Here is a 22,079-nt window from a genome sequence, read left to right on the forward strand (position 1 = left end):
ATCCTGGAAAAAAAGAACAGCCCCTTTTCAAAGAGCTCTCCTGGGCGCGTGGCTCCGGTGGCTCCCTGCCTGGCCCTGGGAAGGCTGAGATCAGGAGACTCCAGAGGATTGCAGGGAAGGCTCCACTTCTGTCTTCTGCCCGGCAGTCAGGGTGCTCCTCTTGGTCTGAAATGAAGATGACTTTTGGAGAACAAGCCAGCTTTAGCTGGGGGAAACCAGTCTCTATTTTCTAGTCTCTAAAATTTTGAGATAATATTTGGAATTGGGTTCCATCAGTAAGAACTGACTTGTTCACCAAAGTCAATGTGAACTTTAAAAAGTGGCTTACTGGGTTCAAGTGTGATTTCTCCTAGAGAGGCTGCCGTGGGCCTGTCGGGATTTAACGTGTGGTCTGATGTGGAGATAAAAGAACCTAAATAAGCATTATCTTGGTTTGTTTTCTGTGCGTCTTCTGGCCTCAGATCTCAAGACAACAATACCAAAATGCCTTGATGGCATCCCGGATGGACAAAACCCCTCAGTCTTCAGACAGTGAAAACACTAAAATCGAATTGACTCTTACGGAGCTGCATGACGGGTTGCCAGATGAGACAGCCAACCTACTCAACGAACAGAACTGTGTGACACACAGTAAGGCCAACCACAGCCTGCACAGCGAAGGCGCCATCTAGGCCGCGCCGGCCTGCACCGCCCACTCCCGAGGGCCCAGCCCCGTCTGCCCATGACTTCCACTGGTGTGAGCTTGTCCGCCATGCTGCATCCCGCAACATCCTGAGACCAAAGACCTGGTGCCCTTCCCAGGAGCTGCGGAGGAGGACGGAGAGGGGAGGAATGGAAACGAGAGCGTGGAGTTGGCAGCCGGGGCATGGCGTTCAAGATTTTGGAGATGAACTGATTCCGCCCAAATAGAATCATGTTTATTTTTTCAGCGCTCCCTTTTATCATTATTCATGCTCCTCTGCCCTCGATTTGCATGAAGTTGAAAATTGTTGCGATTTATTTTTTCAAGAGATCATGTTTTTAAAAAGTGTCTTTTGCAGAGTTTGAAGTTGTTCTGTCTGAACTCTGCTGCGATCCCATGATGTGACCCTCGTAGGCTGGACTTGCCCCTCCAATGGCCTTCCTTGGCCCTCCCAGGGAGGGGCACCCTTCCTGTGTGCCCCAGTGGGTACCACTGTTGAACTCGCTGGCTCAATGAAGAAGACCGTGTTACTGCAGAACCTGCCAAGTTTGTCATCACTGTGGGGCGTAGCCTGCCTCAGAGGGACCGCAGTCACCTCTCTGAGCTCAGTGGGGTTTTGAGAATTTAATGTTTAACTGTACCCCTTTCCCTCAGGAAGATTTAACATTTGCTTGGGAATGTGATTTTGCTCCCACCCTAAGGAATTTTTATCACCAAAATGAATGTTAATGAGTTTAAAACCCATGGTTTATCATTGGCAAGAGGCAAGCTGACTTCGCCCTGTCATTCCAGCCTGGGGTCTCCCGGCCAGCCCTCCCCTTACCCAGTGCCCAAGCCCACAGAGTATCGTCACCCACCTCCCTGGTCCTTGCTCTTGTTAACTCAAGATGCTGCTACACAGATGCCAAATGGAAATCTTCCACAGGGCTTTTCAGTAAACACGTGACGTGGAGTGCAAGCTCCTCCCCGTCCCACTAGGACACACGTTATCAGAAAAGGAGTCGGACCTTCCAGCTGTACTCTGTACCGTGTGCCGAGAAGGCATTTCGAGACCCATGTTTTCAAAGGAGGGAACTTTGGGTATTGCCAGCCCCTGCTCCTCCTCCCAGGGAGCCAGCTGTCCCTCTTCCCCTGTCCCTGAGCCCACGGGGCCCGGCAGTGGCTGCGTCCCCTGCCTGAGGGCCTCTGTGCCTCCCGCCTCAGATGTGGCCGACGCCAGAGAGGCTGCCTGTACAGCCAGGGTCAGTTTGACCCCAAACAGGGATTCAGAAACCAAATGTGTGTTGTGGCCATTTTATGTGTGTCTCCGTCTTGCTTTGATGCCAAATTCATCATGTAGTGAAGTGATGTCAGGAGGTATTTGGGTGACTGAATCCTGAACTAGAGCTTCTCTGTGTTGTTAGCCCGAGGGATGTGTGCGTGTTGTTGGCTATTCATACACTGAGATGAAACCATCCTTGCCAGTGTTCACATAGGATTATCGGTGCCCGCCGCATCCATCACTAGGAAAGGGGACAGTGTTTTCTGTTTGGGCTCACTGTGCGAAGCGAGGCCTTGGCTAAGCAGCAGTTTTCTCCCTCCTCCAGGTGGGAAGTCCATCCAGCCCAGCCGGGCTCTATGCGGGGCAGGGAGTGTGGTCGAGCAGATGGCAGCAGGAAGGCTGGCCACCTGGTGAGCAGTTTGTGCCTCGGTGTTGTGCACGCCCAGCTCAGTCTTTCCTCTGCGATGTCAGCCCTGGAGGGTCTTTCTCAGAAGGTGCCATGTCCATAGTGGGAGAAGTACTGGTTTCACTTGATGTAGAGGTTCATGGGGACCCCCGAGGATGCTGAGTGGCCTGCTGCTGGCACCCAACCTGCCCCCATCATGTAGCTTGACCTTAGAGGGAACTTCAGTCTAAGTATCTTTTTTTTTTTTTTTTTTTTAAATAGAACCATTCAAATTTAAAAGTCAGTTTCTTAAGATGCCTCTCACTGAGCACACCAGCAGTGTGGAGTACATAAAGATGAGCGGTCCTTGCAACACAGTGAAGCCTGCCCCCCGGCTGGGGGAAGGTGTCTATCCCCTGCTTTGGGCCTGCACAGTGCTGGCCTTCCCTGAGCTGCAGGGAGCTGGGCCCCCGGCCTAGCCCAGCTTCTGCGGCCTCAGGAGCTCCACCCTATCAACCTATCCAGGCTTGTGTCTGCTTCTCCGCACACAGTTGTCTCAGGGATGCCTTGCTACTGGGAGGAGCCTCTGGAACCAGAGCTAGTGTGTTGGCGTTTTCAGAGCTCTGCCGTTCCTTTATAAATCCTAAACAATTGAGTCTGGGGAGAGGAGGGGGGATGCCGGCGGCCGCCCCTGTGACTTCAGGGAGAAGCAGACTTCTTAACTACTGTCTTACCTGCTCAGTGTGATGGCTTCTTGCAAATTTTTCTCTTATAAGGAGCTTGGCAGGAGTGGCTCATCAGTGGGGCTCCCGAAGGATGACATTTTAGCCTGCCAAGTTTGTATTCATTTTCTGTTACTCTTTACCTTCTGTTCTTCACACTGTTTTATAACAATAGGGAATCTGAAATAATTCCTGCCAGGTCCCTGAAGGAATGAAAGCCAACAGCTCCTTTGGGGAGACCTTAGGACCCTTCAGACAGCACCCATGTCTGAGCGGCCAGATTCCTCTTCCAGGCTCTGCTTTCTCTCGGGAAACTGACCCCTCGGACACTTGGAGGAGACTCTGGGCTGTTGCGTCTCCGGGCAGCAGGAGAATGACTTTGGCTTGGAAGGCCTCTGCCATTCACGTCTACAAAGCCAGTGGGGTCCAGCAGAGAAAGACCATCCAATAGCTGCAGTCTCGATGTCCAGTGGCTGCTCTGTAGCCCCCTCTGCTGGACTGTCCTCCCACGGCTGCGACCTTTTCAAGTGTGGAAGGGTGTGGGCGGAGTGGACCAAATGCAGGCCTCTGAGTTCTAGAGGCTGATGGAGGCCTTGCCCTCCTACACAGGGTTTCTGTGGGTGGGACAGGGCCTCCCCTGCTCCTGAGCAGCCACTGGCACCCCATGGCTCCATTGGAGCTAAATTCCTAGCATCCAGGTGGCCCTGGGACATTGTCTTCGCTCTGTAAATGAGGAGGCCTTTTCTCCTGCTGTCTGGGAGCTTCCTTCCCTTTACTGCTTTGTCCTGTATTCATCAGGCAAATTCAAAATCATGCATTTAAACTCTTAGGAAAACAAAATCTTAAAACTGACACAGATATTGGGGTGCTAATCAACTAACTTAAATCTTGGTTCTTACATAATTTGAACTTGAAAGGATACCACACTGAACTCTGTTCTTTTCTCCCTCCTCACCTCACTCCCTGCAGGGAGCTCAATGCCCATGTGGAAGCGGTTGGCATCCCCAAGTGGGAGGGAGTGGGGCATCCTACCATCTTCTAATGTGACTTCAAGGGACAGTGCAAATGTTGAATGCAGAGCCTCACTCTAATATGGAACAGTAACTGTGAGTATATTACCCGTGCTGTCCTCAGCACTGTACACTAAAGGACCAGCTTTTCCAAGTCTAGGAAAACAATGGTAGATACAAATAGAAATACATTTTCCCTAGGAAATGGAGCAATAGGAATTGGAGCTAAGTAGGGACCATGAACTTCTGCCCTGAAATCCTCTCTCCAGGTTGGGGAACAGACCTGTGTAGGCCCTGGCTGATCCAGCCTGCGTCCTGGCTGGTAAAAACACAACCACCTCCGTCATCATCTGAAGGCCAGCAGGGATCTGTAGCCATCCTCGCCTTGCTAGGCCCAAGAAGGTGAGGGCTTCTGGGCAACCAGGGTTGCCGCCATTGTTCCCTAGGGGTGACCCTAGGCAGATGACTCACCTGGGTGGCCCAGGAAGGCGCTCACCTTGTTCTCTGGGGATCTAAGCAAGCGCAGGCCAGGGAGGGCTGGCTTTGCACACTACTTTGCATGACCCAGGCCCCTGGTGGCATGGGAAAAACTCCCCTCTGCTGTTGAGCCCAGGTAGGGGCTTTTCTTTGCAAAGGGTTGAGGAGATATACAAGACTGAGCTGGCAGGTCAGGGTCCAGGAGACCTCTGAGGTCCCATTGCTTACTTCCTGAGGAAACTGGCTCTTGTCCTGGGCCACGTGGTTCCATGTTGGGCTCCAGGCTAGTGGTGCTTCTGTCCATCAAGGGTATCTGGGTGAATTGTATGTTAACCTGGAATTGGTAGGGATATAGGGGGTTGAATAGCAAAGTGATTTGGAGATTCAGAAAGTTTTCTGATATAATTTTATCAATGAGCAACTTCTCAGTGGATTTTTATACCTCAGGGCCGTTTGCAAATCTTTAGCTTTTCATATTTCTTAGGTGTTCAAGTTGGTTAATAGGCGAGAGACGTTCACAGACTTCTAAGTTGAGGTTCATTTGCCTCCATGTGAGAGGTGAACGGTGCACCCAGGCTGAGCTTGCTGCCGTACTTAGCAAGGCTGTGACAGGCGAGCCTTCCTCCTCTAGCACTTGCAAGCTTTCTGTCTCAATCACGGTTTGCTTGCTTGTTTCCCTTTTGCTACCTTCTTGCCTATGTGAAGATTCAAATTCCAGAGTCCCTGGTGAACCCTAAGGACGCAAAGAGGAGATGGCAGTGCACAGCAGCTGCAGAGTGGGGAGCAGCTTTCCTCCCGCCACCCCAGGCTGGGGGTCTTCTTTGCTTCTCAGACCGCTGTGGTTGGCGCAGCTCGAGGAAGCTTTCTCTCGGTGTGCTACAGCCACAGCCATCATCTCTACTAGAATTGTTTTAAATATCTTTTGATGGGACATTCCGTGTTGCTTCAAGTTCAACCTGGTAACAAAGGTTCTAGCTGCAAGAGAGTAAAGTTCTAGGTGTTTGTATGCCAAGGTTTATATGTACACAGATCTAACACATACTGTAAGAAGGACTTGAGTATACAAGGTTTTCGTTTTCATACCCATTGGGACCATGAACAGATGAGAATGACTGGGAGCATTGTCTTGCCTTGCTTGGAAGGATCCCTTCCGGCATGTGCCCACATCTGATCCACATGGATTCACTTTTAGGATGCAGTTCTTTGGGGGGCAGATTCCTCTGCAGATTCACCCTGAAGAGAACTATCCAGCGGACCTGGTGGGGCTTGGGTGCCTGCCCTTTTTATTGGAGGCTCAGGCTTCCAGAGCAGAGCAAAGTTGGAAAGAATGAAGTCTTAGGATTCTTATTTCCCAGAGAGCCCCAGCCTAGCTTCTGATTCATTACTTCCCAAGTCTGAAGTCTACTGTGAAGGTGAAATTATCCATTTTTTCTTGTTTCTGGAGTCCTTTAAACCCGCAAGTATATATGCTTTATTTTATATTATTTATTACGTACATATGCCTGGTAGTACTTCATCTGTGACTAGGACAAAATCTATCTTGAAGCTTCCTCATCCATGGATCCTAGGGTTCTGCTATCCCTTAAAGCAGGTGAAAGGGTAGTGTTTTTTGTTTTTATAAAGAGGTGGTTGCTTTTATGTTGGCCTAGCATCCCCAGCCCCTTTAGTTGGGCCCACCTGTGTTCTTGAGGACCTGTGTTTTGGATGAGGAGGGAGGCAGGTCTACCTTGGGGCAAGGCCTCTCAAGTACCTCCATGCAATGTTTCTGAGGTGGTTTCCTGGTGACAGGCTCTCTTCCCCTATGTAGGGCAGAGTCTAGCTGTGAGTCTACAGCCTCCTTCCTCCCGAAGCAGGTCAGTTGCCTGGCCCCACAAGGAATAATGGTTTCTTCTGCTTACCTTGGACTGCAGAATCTATCTTTCTGGATAATGGAAGCTGCCTGCCCATCTGGGCTTAGTATGCCTTTTCTTGGTTTTAAGGCCCAGTGCCAACATTGCCTTGGCCCTCAAGACCCTGCTTTGTGTCTGACTTTCATCCTTCTCAGCCTTTATTCACTGTATCATAGTGTACAGTTCATGCATTTGAGCAGTGAAGTTTTCTGAACACAGTATTCAGAGCTGTGTACATAAACCGAAATAAGCACAAATGACATGTATAGGATTAATGAGCTGATTGTCATAATGAATGCATTTTATAATTCAAATGATGTTGTAGATGTACAATCTCTCCTATTTATTTTGTACCAATTTATTTGTAAATTTTGTGATTGTTTTACAAGGTTTTTGTTATTTCTATTCTATTTAGATAAAAGATGTTCTGTTCACCCTTCTAGCAGACGTGTGTTCCCTCTTCCCTTTCATCTATGCAACACCAACCATGCCACTGTGTTCAGCCTGGCTGAACCAACTGCCCTGCCCACTTGCCTGGCTTTGCTGGTGGAAAAGCTGGGACTGGACCTCAGCATGGCAACATAGAAGAGCATATTCTTTGGACAGTGTGAAGTCTTAAAAGAAGTGAGTACTAGTTCTGTGCCTCTAAGTCACAGCCTGGTACAGCCAATCCTAGGGGGAAGGTGGTGTCCTTTGCAAGGACTGTCATCTGTCCTCCGTCAGTTACTCTCGCTACGTAAGAACATTCAGAGTATCCAGTCGAATTGCCCCATATATTGGCTGCCCAGTCACTAATAACACACAGTGCAGCTGGGCTAAGCCAGCGGTGTTTCCTAGGTTAAGACCAAAGGCCTCATTCAGGCCTCTCAATTGGCTCTTGAAGATGAGGATGGCTTTATATTTCCTCCTCTGCTATGCTAAGCCTGGGAGGAAGGTCGGAGCATGCACAGATAGGTTACTCTCAAGTTAAAAACATCCGGCCTGAGTGTGGCAAGGCAGGTACAGGTGCTCTCTGGGGTTCAGTGGACATCCTGCATTCTCCAGTAATGGGTGTGGATGATACACGTTCTCTTCCATCAGCACTTTGTCTTCTGTTCCTTCTTACTCTCCTCACTCATTATGTGACCAGTCCCTGAAGAACTTAGGGTGGAGCTTCAGGGACCCTCTGTGATCCATTCCTAAGCCACATCTTTTTGGAAACTCTTTTCTCTCCACTCTTAGTCTCCATTGTACATTCCAAAAAGAATCGTGCTCTAAGAATTTAGCCTCTTGACTGGTCCATTTATAGTCACTACTGAATTTATTTAACCATAGCATTTGCAGTCTGTTTTACTTACACTTGTCCTGTGGATGGAGACATTTCAGGGAAGAGCTGCTGACAGAATTGGCTTTGAGACACTGCCTGACCTGACTACCACTCCCACCTCCCCAGTCATCACCCAACTTCCTGAAAGTAGAATGAGGTGTCTCTCTAGTCCAGTGAAATGCCATCTTGGGAGCCTGCTTTCCCTAGAAGTGGGGCAGAAGTGGCAGCAGAGCTGGGGAAAGAAATCACTGTGGCACGTTCTCTCCCAGCCTGCTGCCTTGGCGTTTTTTTCCTATTTTACTCACTTTGTCTTGATGAGCCCTTAGCTCACATCAGGAAATGCTCCAAGGAAAATGGAGGCGATTTTTCCTGCTGTCAAGATGAGATTTGCCTAAACTTCCCCACCCCCTGCATCCTAGGAGTGCAGACACATCTGCTCATTTCTAAGCTTTATCCTGATGCACTCCGGGGTTTCTATTTCACAAAAATTGTGCTCCCTAGAGACATTTTTCGACTCGGCACTTCTGAGGAAACAAATACTGATCAGAGGGTCTTGTAGACAAAGTGGTAAAAACTGACTTTTTTATAGCCTGGAGTTGATTTCTGGAAACTTACACTTTTTGAAGGTAATTTAATAAAGACATGATTCCTTATTACAGCCAAAAAGTTAAATTCTACTAGATGGCGAATAAACTTTTGCTTTCTTTGCATGATAGTTGCATCACTTTCCCTCCAAGAGCCTCACATCTATGCTCTTATTTGCAAGCAGTGCCAGGACAAAGGGATGATGGTTCTAGGGCTCTTTCCTCTGACTTTCTGCTGGCAGCCTTCTCCCCTAGTAGAAGACTGTGAGGACCGAGGATGCACGTTTCTAGGAGGGGAATTAGTTGCCAGGCTTCTCTGCCAAGTGCTTTTCCTGTCAGGGTATTAGTGACTGCAGCTTTCAAACAGTAGGCCAAGACATGACAGGAATTTTTAGATTGGGCCAGCTTTCCTACCGCAATTCTCCTAAGTCACTGACTTGAGGTCAGTGGGTTCAAAAAATTCTTTTGTTTCAAAATACACCCTCAAATCAAAGATTACCTCTGGTGAGAACACTCTCTTAAAGACTGGACACTGAATAAACATTTTTCAGTGTGGGGAAGGTTTGCTTGGCAAATCTTTCCAAGTATCTCAAGAACTTGTGAGACGTGGAAGGACTATTGCTGTCTTTCCTGGGAAAAATGTGTGCTCAGCTGCTTGGGCTCCAGTTTGTGTGGGAAGGTTTATCTCAGTCCAGACTCTTCAGGCCTGGTTTATACCCCTGGCCAGACATGGCTTTGGGAAGAGCTCCATGGGAGACCAGAGCATTTAGGGACATATTTATACCTAGTTATTTGGTGTGAAGAAATAAAGGGAGCAGATTCAAAATTCATCATTTTGTTTTAAATTGGAAAACGGATTCCTCAGTCTTACGGTAAACAGAGTCGGCAAGTTTGAGATGTAATGTTCTGTGTTCAGTGGGGACTACTGTTTTGTGTTAAAGCTCTACAGAGAAACTTAACTACTGTATATATTTTATTTTTGAGATCACCTACCTTGATTGGAATCAGTCAGACTGTGTGGCCTTGAAATGAAGACACTGTGTCTGAGGACAGGGAAAAATGGTTAAGAAATCCAGGTTAAAGAAAAGTAAAGCTTTTTCCTCATTTGATAAATGAATGTCCCGCTGCCTGTTTAAAGGACTTGCTTTCTGCTGTGTCTAGATACCTAGCAGTGCGAGAACGGTGTGGCGTGCTGCGTTTCTGTCGGGAGGTGTGTGCCGGGCGGTGTGGGTTTCTACTTTCTGGCTGCCTGTGCCTGTGGTCATCCCTGCTTCTTAGCAGTAGTGCATGTTTTTCTTCCATCATCCTCAAGGTTGCTCTGCTACAGATTTCATTCTCAGGGCCTCCCAAAAGTTGTGTATCATTTGAAATTGTTCTATTTGAGGAAAACCTTTAAGAAAAGCTGGATTCCCTGGCCACCAATAAAGATCATCATGAGAAACAAAAGTATTTGAGCCCTAAACTACTAAGCCAAGTGAGGAATTGGAGTGTTAACTGTATGGCAATAGCTAGATCATAGTTACCATTTTTCCCACCATCAAAGAGATTAAATAGTTTCCATAACATGGAATTTGGATAAGGTTCCTACCCTAATACAGACTTAAATATGCAGTTGTTTGTCTCAGGCTATTTGTGGTGAGTAAGCAGAGTATTTATTTAAGAATGACCAGGCAGCCCTGGAAAAATTGCTGGGCTTTAAAGTTGTTGTCAAAGTATTTCTTAAATAAATAGGTCTGATTTAGAAATATCTAAACATGGACAACACAATTTTTAAATCTGACATGCAATTGCATGTGGCTTTTATAAGTGGTTCCTTAAAAACAATGCTAATATGACTTAAGGATTTGTAGTTCTATTAAAAACCACTTCTAAAAGTATCTTAGGGTAGCTTGAAAAGTTTGCCTTATTATTTTAGGTCTCAGCAGAGCTATGCTTATGGCAAGAGAAAATATCTTAGGTCTAAATTGAACACTGAACTTTCTTGGCTGTGACCAACTTTTCTCAAGTACACCATGAGCTTTCACTGACCATTTTTGCAGAGATGATGTACTGAGCAATTCCTCTCCCCAAGGAAACCCAGCAGGGCCTGGGTCTGCTGTACCTCTGACCAGCTGCTGGGGAGGCTAGGCTCCCTGTTAGTCAGTACATACTGTAAGGTTGGGAGCTCCATCTAGCACCCAAGAAGGGGCTGCCTGGTGTTCTACAATGCCTGTAAATAGTGTTTTCAAAATGCCTAGGAAAAAATTCTGTAAAGAGATGGCAGACTGGTCATCTCATGATGTAAAACTCCTCAGAATTTTTTTTCAAAGGAAAAGTATACCTTTTAAGTTCAACTTCCTTAACTAGTGGCCACAGAGAAAAGTTCCTAATTTATGTTTTTAAAAGCCCAATTATGGTTGCCCTTCCTACCCATGGACCATGGACTTCCCAGTACACTCTTAAAAAGAATAATATACAGAGAGGCACCATTTTGCTGTGGATTTTGTGGACTCCTAGAGCTCTTTAATAGTACATTTCGGTGGTCCTTGGGAGGGTTGTGACTAGCAGTGGAGTTCTTATTCCAGCTGGTTGTGTGCTTTTCACTTTCCTGTCTTTGGACCCAGATAATCATTTGCCATGGAATCATCTGGCTAGTAAGAGACACTTACATGGATGTAATACAAAAGGGGGTAAATCAAAGCCCTTTATGTGGCCCTAAAAGGGACAATATGTAAATGTACTTACTATGATAAGGTAGCTCTGTAGATGTAATACATAAAGTATTTGGGTTTAAGAAAACTTAGGACTATTTTAAACTAGGACATCTCCATCTTGAATTATAATAATTAATAATTGGGATGACCACACAGTCTCCTAACATGGGCAACAGTCTAATTGCTATTGCAATTGCATTTCTGACCTGATTCTTTTAAAGGGGCATATATTCCCAATAGATACCATTTTGAATGTATGTTTCTTGGATGACTTAATCCTAAAGCCATATATATCCAAAGTAGTGAAGCAGTATATCCTTGACTAAGTAATCGGGCTATGTTCCCTGCTTATAAAATGAAATTTTTTTTAAAAGCCTCACTTCACAGTCCTGTTCCAAAAAACTTAATGGGGAAAAAACTGTGAGGCCTATGAAATACCATGAATATAACCATGTTAGAATATATCAGTTCTTGAATATTTCTTTTTAACCAAAAGAGATCCGGGAACGTTTTCACATTCCTTGAAAATACGTATTTCCTTTAAGAGAATGTCAAACTGATGTTACTACACCAAATCTAAACCCACTTGAAGACCAATAGCTGTTACAGCTGTTGTGTTACAGAATAGGTCTAAGTCAGCATTAGAAATATTACACTTTATTGAATTCTGGAGCGGCTAATCTATCCTCCCCTGTTGACCAATGACAAGAATGGAAGAAAATATATGATGGCTAAACTAAGAGTCTCTATCCACTGTTTGTTTAAGATGTTGGAACAACTTTCACTGTACTGGTGAAACAGTTTTAGTACCCTAACATATACAGTAATGATTCATTCTTGTTTAAAACAAGAAGTGATTTCAACTTGGGATTTTTTTTTTTTTTTTTTTTTGAGGGGATTCACTCTTGTTGCCCACGCTGGAGTGCGATGGCATGATCTTGGCTCACCGAAAACTCCATTTCCCGGGTTCAAGCAATTCTCCTGCCTCAGCCTCCCAAGTAGCTGGGATTACAGGCATGAGCCACCACGGCCAGCTAATTTTGTATTTTTAGTAGAGACGGGATTTCTCCATGTTGGTCAGGCTGGTGTCGAACTCCCGACCTCAGGTGATCCGCCAACTCAGCCTCCCAAAGTGTTGGGATTATAGGCATGAGACACCAAGCCTGGCCTCGACTTGGGATTCTCAGTGAATTTATTCACACTGATTGTGCTCTCTGCTTTAGTAAGGTTCTGGCTTACAGAGCCCTCTTCCCATCCTCTAATGATCAACTTTAATATACAGCAGTCAACTCTAGAGGATAAAGAAATCTGGAATTGGGTAGCATGAGCCACAGCTATATAGCTCACACTGATCAATGTTCTACTGTAGTGTAAGAAGGAAGTTCCTCCCTTTCTTCTCTGGGGACTTGTTCCTTTGTCCTCTTACAGCTAAATTCTTTCTATAGATTTATCACAGATAAGGAAAAGGTGGTTTTTGGATAACAAATAATAAGCATTTGTGCTAATAGCAAAAAAAGTATTAAGAATACTGTCTTTTCCCTCAAAATAGAATCCTGCCCTAAAGCAAGTAGAGAATACATCTGTGTAAAGCCACTGATAGAGAGGCAGCCTTGCCAGAGTCACTGAGGATTTAAAGGCTTATAAAAGGAAACTTGACCTTAACAGAGACTACAGCTGATCATGGAAATAATATATTTCTCCACTGATATACAATACACCATGTAATGCACTGAAAAAGTTGGATCTTGGAGTTACAGCACAATTTGTAACATTACAGCATTTCAGATCACCTCTTCCCACTCTTTGTTTTACTCTTGAGACCCTTCACCACCCCTTGTGTATCCAGATACACTATGACATACTGATGATTTTTAAAAAGTGTCACAAGCCACAACGGAGCCAGCATGCAGTTCAGCCTGGTTTTACCCTTATTTTCTTCTAATACAGACTCCATTGCAATTTTGGACCATCTGCAGAGAGTACAGATACACAAAACCAAAACAAGTATCTCTCTATGATAACAATAGAATCTTCAGAAACTTTTCAGATGTACCTTTCATGTAGCCCCCCTCCCTCCCCCCCAGTAGAACCCTCACAGGGATATCTGTTCCTGTGCGTCCTGCCAGGACTTGGTTAATGGGTGCTCGGCGTTTTGGTTTTCCTCCTTATTCTTCCTCTTCCTCATCATCATCTTCATCATGGCAGTGTGTAATTTCCTGGGGAGCCAGTGGGAAGAGGTTGGGAGGTTTAATCTCGCTAATTGACCGTGTCAACTGGTGCCGCTTGTAGTCAGTGTCTTTGAAATCCACTGATGTGCGGTTCCGGGTGGCAAGAGGAGACTCCATCTCATTGATATCTACATGTGTGTGCTCCACCGTTGATTCATGAGGCATCTAGACAGAACAAAGCCAGAGGCTCAGAAAGCAGGCAGAGCAAAGTAGCTTCTTCCCAAATCCTAAGCCCTCTCCTCTGTTAGGTGGCCATGCAGTTATATCAATAACAGACCACAGGACAAGTCAATTTAGACTTATCTTCACAGAACTACTTTTAGCTGCCTGTCTTCCTCTCTCCCTGCCCCTCAAAATGGTGCCCATGTTGTCTACTGCAGCCTGAAACTGGAAAAGATAGTTTATTTTCTATTTCACAGCAAAAACAAAGTAGTCCCGAAACACATCAGAATATAGGAATATAAAAACCACATTTTCTTTAAGACAGGGTCTCACTCTGTCACCCATGCTGGAGTGCAGTGGAGCAAATGACAGCTCACTGCAGCCCTGACTTCCTGGGCTCAATCAATCCTCCCACGTTAGCCTCCAAAGTGCTGGGGTTACAAGCATGAGCCACCATGCCTGGCCCACATAAAACTTTTTAAAAGAGTAGACTTCAGAGAGTAAAATTGTACCCTGTGACTTCCAAGTTTGGTTCTACTTTCTCAAAGACCCCTTCTTAGGCAGCCATACAACCTGCCCATGGGCTCTGTATATCAGAAAGAAATGTTCAAAACTATCTCCTGTGCTATCTCACAAAGCTGGTTCCTGATCCTGGGCTTAGAGTACATCTTGGCTATCAATTATAACTTTAACTCACCAAGACATGGGCAGCCCTGAAGAGGTAGCTGAATGGGTAATACAGCAGGTTGATGAAAGATGCTGCATAGAGGTCGGCGTAACGCATCACTTGACTGGCAAAAAGGGTCTGCCGAGAGCCACTGCGAAACAGGCTTCCCATCATCCCATAGCACATGTCCATGTCATGAGTTACTTTCTAAAACAAAGAACAAGATTGATTCTCAGCTCACTCAACAAATATTTATTAAGCAGTAGTAGAGTGTCAGTCTCTATAAAAATCAGAAATGTGAAAAAATCCTTTTTAAACTTTATTTCCCAAGTTTCCTCCCAAATATCATTTAGATACCTTAATACGTCTCTGGATGGAACTAATGTCTGGACGCTCATTGCTACTGCTGTCAAGGTGCCTGAAGATAAAAGAAAAACTCAGTGAACATCTCTGAGAAGAGTTGTTTTTTTTTTTTTTTTTTTTAAAGTAATACTGTTATTCAGAGTGACAGTGGAGCAATCTAAGCTCACTGCAACCTCAGCCACCCGAGTTAGCTGGGATTACAGGCATGCACCACCACATTCAGCTAATTTTTGTATTTCTGCTAGACATAGGGTTTTGCCATGTTGGCTAGGCTGGTCTCAAATTCCTGGCCTGAAGTGATCTGCCTGTGTTGGCCTTCCAAAGTGCTGGGATTACAAGCATGAGCCACCGTGCCAAGCCTGGAAAGAACTTTTTTTTTGAGATGGAGTTTTGCTCCCGTTGCCAAGGCTGGAGGGCAATGGCTCAATCTCAGCTCACTGCAACCTCCGTCTCGCAGGTTCAAGCAATTCTCCTGCCTCAGCCTCCCAGCATGGCCAGCCTGGAAAGAACATTTCTTATATCTAAGTGATTCCTGAAGAAGTTTTTAGGAAAGACATTTTTAGAACTTACTTGTAGAGTTCAGCCAAAAAAATATCCAAGCTCTGAAGCTCTTCAAAAAGTGCTAGTTAAGATTTGGAAGGAAAAGGAAGATATTTTAAATAAATAAGCACCCAGTTCTTAACCGCTGCTAAAACTAAAAGGTTACAGATGTCATTGAAAAGTATAACCTGGGACTGACATGCTATAGGTGAGTATATAGTGACCTACTCCTTCCCTTCATCAGGATAACTCATTGGTACGGGCTTGGAGTCTGACAATAGATGAACACCATCATTTTCTCTTTAATTGCCTTTCCTCCTGCTTAAACACCATGACTACAACTTATCCCTTCCAGCCCAGAATTTATATTGTCTCAGGTATAGTCAGCTAAGCAAGTGTTAATAGTCCCATTTTTAGATGAAAGACTGAGAATTAGGTGACTTGTCCTGAGTCACAGGTCGAGGGTCAAATCAACCAGATTTCTAAAACTTCAGAGGCGGTAAATTGAAAATGTGAATCCCACTGATAGTACAGACAATAATAACAGCAACAGTCAGCATCTACAGCATGCTTCCTTGTGCTGCAGCCTATCTCAACCTGGGTTCCTCAGAATTAAGCCCTGCTCCATCTATTGTATTTAACATATTTTCTTCTATCTACCATCTTTAGGAGAACTGAGAAAAGTGTTACTAAATTTTCTGTATTCAGCTCCGTTAGGTAAAATAACGATAATTTTCTGTGTTTCAGATGAGGAGCCTTGGTTGAGAGAGGCTGTCATGTCTATCTTCTTTATATACATATTACCTAAGTTTTTCATCAGCTTTAGGAGATAGGTATTATCCCCATTTTTACATTTGAGGAAACTAAGGCACAGGGTGTCTCAATAACTTGCCTAAGGGCATGCAGATTTCAAGTTAAGGAGCCAGGGCTCCTACCCCAGGCAGGTTGAATTTCCGGAGTCACCTTCACCACACTGCAGGTAATGTGCACCAAGGCTGGCTGCAGAACTTTTATATCAAACAGTGCTTTAAGACTATATCTGTAATTCAATTCAGCATAGTATATATACTGCATATACACAGTGTAGCTTAGTTCAGGAATACAATATGGCCTCATTCTCTTTATCTCGGAACAGTAAATAAAAAAATACCAGAGGTGATTAACATTCAGAGCCATCACTGCCCCAGAATCACAGATATGGGCTGTGAGCAGGGAGACTGGTACTACTAGGCATGGTTGGGGAAATACGGGTCCATGGAGGAAAAGTTGAGTTCCAGTTCACAACTTAGTGTTACTGTAACACAACTCAAGACACCAACATTCTATACTTGACTTCAAAGAGATTCAAGAAGGTTAAACAAGATAACCTCTCATGTTTATTCAGATTCTGGAGTTCTGTAAAATATCTGAATATTCTATGGGAAGGAGATATCCAAATATCAAGGCCCACCTTTTGACCACCTCTGAATTTCTGAATACAAAGGAATGGTTTCTCAAAGAGGACTGATTGACAGCTGGACATTTTGACATACACCGCATCAGAGGTTTATGAAATGGCTTACAACTCTTGTCGGTCCAGACATGCAGCTCCTGCGCAAGTTCAGGAATCACCAAAAAAGTTCGCCACCCTTGTCGTTTCTTGGATTTTAAGATGTCTCCAAAAATGTGATCTCCAATATACAAAATGTCTTTTCCCTTGGCTCCCAACAGATCACAAATTGTATCAGAAGAACCTGAAACAACAGAGTGAACAATGAGAAAACTGTCTCTATATTAAAATCAGCATTCCAAGTATTATAACCCTTAAATTCTATGATTCATTTTATTCTTATAGTTATGTCAGGAACAGATGAAAAAAATAAAGACTTACCATTCTCTTTTTACTGCCTTCAAAGACAAGGCCTTCAGCTCCACTGTGTTGACCAGAGCTCTTGATCAGCAAATCCAAGAGCAACAAAACTATATCCTCATATTATTGAAAATAATCTTCAAAAGAGCCACTGCCAGTTTCATCACAAATCTGCCATTAAGCTGGCTTTATTCAACTGTTTGTAACTACAACATACTATATACCTATGCCCACGGAGCTCCTTGAAAAACCCTTGAGAACATACTGAGAAGTACCCCCAAGTGATTCCAGGTATTGAAAAAAAGCCTCCAATAAGATTAAAATAAAAATTTTTAGTGAAAATCAGATTCATTAGGCTATACTAACAACTGCTTAAACCTAGACCCCTATTGCATTAAGAAGTGACTAAACAATTAACTTCAGTAGATGACATCTTAGAATACTAAAGGGTACACGTGGCACTTTGCTGAGAGATCACCAAAGCTTTCACAGTGAGGGGTCTGAGCAAAAACTTACATTAAATAAAGGAAAGTCTGTGACTAACCTCCTGAGTAGACGATACCATGCTGTAGGGGGCCTGTGTAGGTACCAATTTTCAGCTTGCCAGTTTTCTGTGTGAAGAATATGGACTTTGTAATACTTTATCATTCTATCACAATCCTCCCCCTCACCCCCAATCCCCCCATTCTACCCCCACCGCCAGTGCTACTTGGCCAGACAGCCAAGTGAATGGCACTTACTCTTTTCAATTAGTGGGTTGGTTTGGCTGCTTCAGTTAAGACCAAAATTCTTTTTTTTTTAGGCGGAGTTTCGCTCTTGTTACCCAGGCTGGAGTGCAATGGCGCAATCTTGGCTCACCGCAACCTCCGCCTCCTGGGTTCAGACAATTCTCCTGCCTCAGCCTCCTGAGTAGCTGGGATTACAGGCACGCACCACCATGCCCAGCTAATTTTTGTATTTTTAGTGGAGACGGGGTTTCACCATGTTGACCAGGATGGTCTCGATCTGTCGACCTCGTGATCCACCCGCCTAGGCCTCCCAAAGTGCTGGGATTACAGGCTTGAGCCACCGCGCCCGGCCAAGACCAAAATTCTTAATTTCAAAGGAGAAACATTGCTAACAGAAAAAAAAATTCCTATTTCCTTATAGAGAGTAAGAGTGGGGAAAGGAGAAACACTAAGGACAGTGTGCTAGCAGACATATCATCCTCCTGACTTACAGTATCCACTTGACGCAGTACTGTGCCTTCTCCAAAAAAGAGTGGTTTCCGTGCATCCACCAAGATCAGGTCAAAGTAGGATTGCCATGGTCGATGGGAGCTACCAGGCTGGTGAAGGAGAAACAGCAAAAGCTGAAACATCACTCCTTACCTTAAGGCTTACTATTTAATCGCACTCAGATGCAAGGAATATAAAAATACTAAGTATAGACAGAAGATCCCACTATTTTATTTTTTTAAAAGGTATTTTGTCTATTTATAAGCCATATCCTTTGGGAAGCACACAAGGTATAAATACTAAATGACTGTAATAATATTCTACACATTTTAAATCATTTCATATACTACTGAATTACAATAACTTACTTTATAGCACTTTAATATATGAAAGTGTACTCACTCTGACATCTGCTAAAAGGAGCTTAAAAGACATAGGGAGAGATGCAAATCAATACCCAAGGGACAGGTTAAGAGAGAGGCAGATCTGCATCAGAGCTAATGCATACAAACTAACATGAAACTATAATTAGGAAATTTTACTGGTTATGTTGTCAGAATGATAGCTCTAGGTACACACTGGCTTTTGGCTCACAGTGTAAGCTAATCACAATACTAATGAGCGAATTATGCCCACTGAAATCATGACTATCCTGAAATGGAACCCTGGCATTAACCTTTTAAGACCAACACAAACGGCACTGCACACTGTGATTTCAGGTATTCTCAAAACAGGGATTTGCTGGTGTTTATTCACAAAAATCTAGGACTAAAATTCCAAGTTGCAAGGAGTATTCCTTAAACCTAAGTGCAGTCGCACTGCATGAATGAAGACTTGTCTGCTAAATATCAAGGTTATGTACTTTCTTGGCAAAAACTTAGCAACAACTAATGTAAAATGTAGAAGTTGTCAAGAATATACACACATTTTCTTTTTCTGTTAATCCAGTATCTTTCACAACCTGAAAATTCCTTTCATTGCCACACAAACTTAGCAATTCTGCATAGAACTTCTTGGGCTTAAAATTGTTCTGATCCCATCCTACTAAATAGCACATGAATATCCCTTTATTTCTGTCTACTAAGTATTCAAGTTGCACTCTATTTTCTTTTTTTTTTTTTTTTTTTTTCATTTTTTTTTTCAAGTTGCACTCTAAATTAGCAATTTGATTTTAAATTCTACTAGCTCCTAGATTACTTCTAATGTTAATAAAGATTAGACAATAAGCTTAAAAAGAAGAACTCTTCTGGGTGAGTTCTGAAAAATTCTTTCCCCCTCAATATTCCAGAAAGATTAAATGCATTCATTAGTATCAAAGCAATGGTCTATTGAGTCACATATATTACCTTGGGGCCATGTGGGAAATCAAACAGGTAAGTCATAATTTTCTGGGGAAAAAAAAAAAATTAGCCTAAGGTCCATATACTACTTTTGTAAAAGGCATATAACCTAAAGAAATTTATAAGCTTTTCATAAAACATCTATTTTTCAACATAGGATTCATCACATTCTTTTTTTTTTTTTTGAGATGGAGTTTCGCTCTTGTTACCCAGGCTGGAGTGCAATGGCACGATCTCGGCTCACTGCAACCTCCGCCTCCTGGGTTCAAGCAGTTCTCCTGCCTCAGCCTCCTGAGTAGCTGGGATTACAGGCACGTGCCACCATGCCCAGCTAATTTTTTGTATCTTTAGTAGAGACAGGGTTTCACCATGTTGACCAGGATGGTCTCGATCTCTTGACCTCGTGATCCACCCGCCTCAGCCTCCCAAAGTGCTGGGATTACAGGCTTGAGCCACCGCGCCCGGCTCACATTCTTGATTTCTCTAAACTTTATGAAATCATGGCAGCAGAAGCCAGGAAATTAATGCTTTACCATACCAAAAAGAAAAGCTTCTGACATTTTCAGGGAGGATACATACTTCCTCTGGAAGATGTTTTTGAACACACATTTGGAGGTAAGGAGCATATGAGGTAGGGGTATAGAGAAAACGAATGACTTACACAGAAATAACGTATTACCTTGGCTTCGCTACTATCATCCCTAGACCAACTAAGTCTACAAACCAATGGTTTATATAAAACTTTACTACAAATCACTAGGTATCTAAATCAAATTTATCTGTACAGCAAATTAAGGGAAATGGGACTTCTTGCTACTACTATAAACTTTTAAGTGTCGCAGCAAAAGAAAGATGAAACTAAGGAGTTAGATCAGTTTTTCCACATGCTTTAATCATGGGGATAAACTCTTATTAAGAGGTAGTAGATTTTGATGACTAAGAGCCAAAACATCTTTGCACCATCTATTGCTGCAGGTTTTCCGGTAGCAGGGAAGTCACAGGCACACATCAATAAAGGGTGTGACTGCTCAAGTTCATAGAAATGATGCTCCAAAGAGACAAAAGTCATTTTAATGTTTACAAATGTTTTAAATAACCCCAAGATTAAAATTTCAAGTAGCCAATTTATAATCAGTGAAAATAGTTAAATTTTTAGAAAATTTTGAGAACCACTCTTATTCTGTATATTTTTGCCTTTTTACTCTGCTTTGAAAATGAGATGGCAAGAAACTACTTTCACTGGATGAACTTCTATCCTCCTCATCGTCTTTGCAGTTCTTTAGGCCAAAATAATTCCTCTGCATAAATACACAAACATAAACATTAAGCACTTACATCTGTATATTTATAGTCACTGTTGGTAGCAAGAAATACTTTCCCTACTTCCTTCATCCGGCTCAGAAGCAAAGGCAATTTTCCCTAAAATGTGAGTGAAACACAAAAACAAACATTCTTACTTTTGAACTTTGGCTGTCATATACAGGATTTCTGTCCACCACAACAGGAATGGGGGAGGCTTTTAAGGGTTAGTTGTATTCAGAATTTTGCATTTAAAAGCCCACATTATCACTATAAATAAAGTATTAACATATGTAGTATATACGGTATATATAATAGATTTACTTGTAAAATGATATGCATATTTATAAGGGTTATATTGCTGTTAACATATCTCTACCTTCTTCATATGTCTGCCTCAGGAAAGAGTTGAAATTACCTTGAGATTTCTTCAAGTATGTGAGGTGTGTTAGAGTTAGGGAGAGGCTGATTTAAACATCATCAGCAAATGTTCTACATAGAGATTATTAGATATGGCTTCAGTATGTATACTATGGTTTTATAAAACACCTTGCAAAATGAAATGACATATGCAGATGCTACCTAGAAATACCCACACCCATGGCACTTAAATGAGGAAATTCTAATTCCTCATTTGCCTGGAAAGAAAAATATCTTTGTTCCTTCACTCAAATTCTCCTGGACCCTCCCCATTCAGTGTTCTTTCACAAAACAGTAAGGGAGGTAGGTGAAAATAGGAGGCACAAAAACTGAAAACAAGAAATCTTTACCACAGTACTTTGAGAAAATACTGTATTCTGCTACTTTTACTCTGTAGGAAAAGAAAGAAGTATGTCATCTTGGGGCACTATGTGTGTTTAATGTTTATTCTAAAACACTTTTAGACTTACAGAAAAGTTGTGAAAATAGTAGAGTTCCCATGTATTCTTCCAGTTTCCCTTAATATTAGTATCTTACTTAACCACAGTACAATTATCAAAAGTATGAAATTAACATTTGTACAATACTATTAACCACAGATTAAAAAAAAAAATTTATCTGGTTTCCTACTACTGCCTTTTAAGGTATTTTAAAGCTTTCCTCATTACTCTCTGTTGACAGGTTAAAGGATTTTAAATAACAGTAATATATATGCACGTTTTTGAGATGATCTAGTGCAGTAGTTAAGATTTAGGTGTGACTTAGCTTTACTACTTACTATGTGACCTTTGACACGTTATTTAATCCCTCTATTTCTCAGATTTTTTTCTCTATAAAACAGAGTTAACAATAAACCTAACTCAGGGTTATACAACAGATTAAATGGCATAATGCATGTAATCACTTAGCATGGTGATGTGCATACAGTAAACCTCTAGCTGCTGTTACTATAATTGAAGGTAAACAAACAAATGAAATACTGAGT

The 22,079-nt window shown here is 43.1% G+C and overlaps 2 protein-coding genes across 10 annotated transcripts in view; one reads left to right on the plus strand and one right to left on the minus strand.

Annotated features, from left to right (window-relative positions):
• Positions 1-14,548, plus strand: part of CNNM2 (cyclin and CBS domain divalent metal cation transport mediator 2) — a 173,726-nt gene extending 159,178 nt beyond the window's left edge. For both annotated transcript variants that reach the window (XM_010333363.3, XM_039465014.2), the window contains one exon: positions 462-14,548. In XM_010333363.3, coding sequence (XP_010331665.2) covers positions 462-671 — 210 coding nt within the window. In that variant the 3' untranslated portion in view covers positions 672-14,548. The remainder of the gene's footprint in view (positions 1-461) is intronic.
• NT5C2 (5'-nucleotidase, cytosolic II) overlaps positions 12,685-22,079 on the minus strand; it is a 177,423-nt gene continuing 168,028 nt past the window's right edge. For all 8 annotated transcript variants that reach the window (XM_074382805.1, XM_039465015.2, XM_039465016.2 and 5 more), the window contains 9 exons: positions 20,711-20,794; positions 19,382-19,423; positions 18,038-18,145; positions 17,363-17,429; positions 16,532-16,702; positions 15,000-15,051; positions 14,424-14,484; positions 14,097-14,273; positions 12,685-13,402 (listed from right to left, as the gene is read on the minus strand). In XM_074382805.1, the coding sequence (XP_074238906.1) occupies positions 13,175-13,402; positions 14,097-14,273; positions 14,424-14,484; positions 15,000-15,051; positions 16,532-16,702; positions 17,363-17,429; positions 18,038-18,145; positions 19,382-19,423; positions 20,711-20,794 (990 nt within the window). In that variant the 3' untranslated portion in view covers positions 12,685-13,174. The remainder of the gene's footprint in view (positions 13,403-14,096; positions 14,274-14,423; positions 14,485-14,999; positions 15,052-16,531; positions 16,703-17,362; positions 17,430-18,037; positions 18,146-19,381; positions 19,424-20,710; positions 20,795-22,079) is intronic.

The sequence above is a fragment of the Saimiri boliviensis genome, chromosome 12, assembly GCF_048565385.1.
Source record: "Saimiri boliviensis isolate mSaiBol1 chromosome 12, mSaiBol1.pri, whole genome shotgun sequence".
NCBI classification, from domain to species: Eukaryota; Metazoa; Chordata; class Mammalia; order Primates; family Cebidae; genus Saimiri; species Saimiri boliviensis.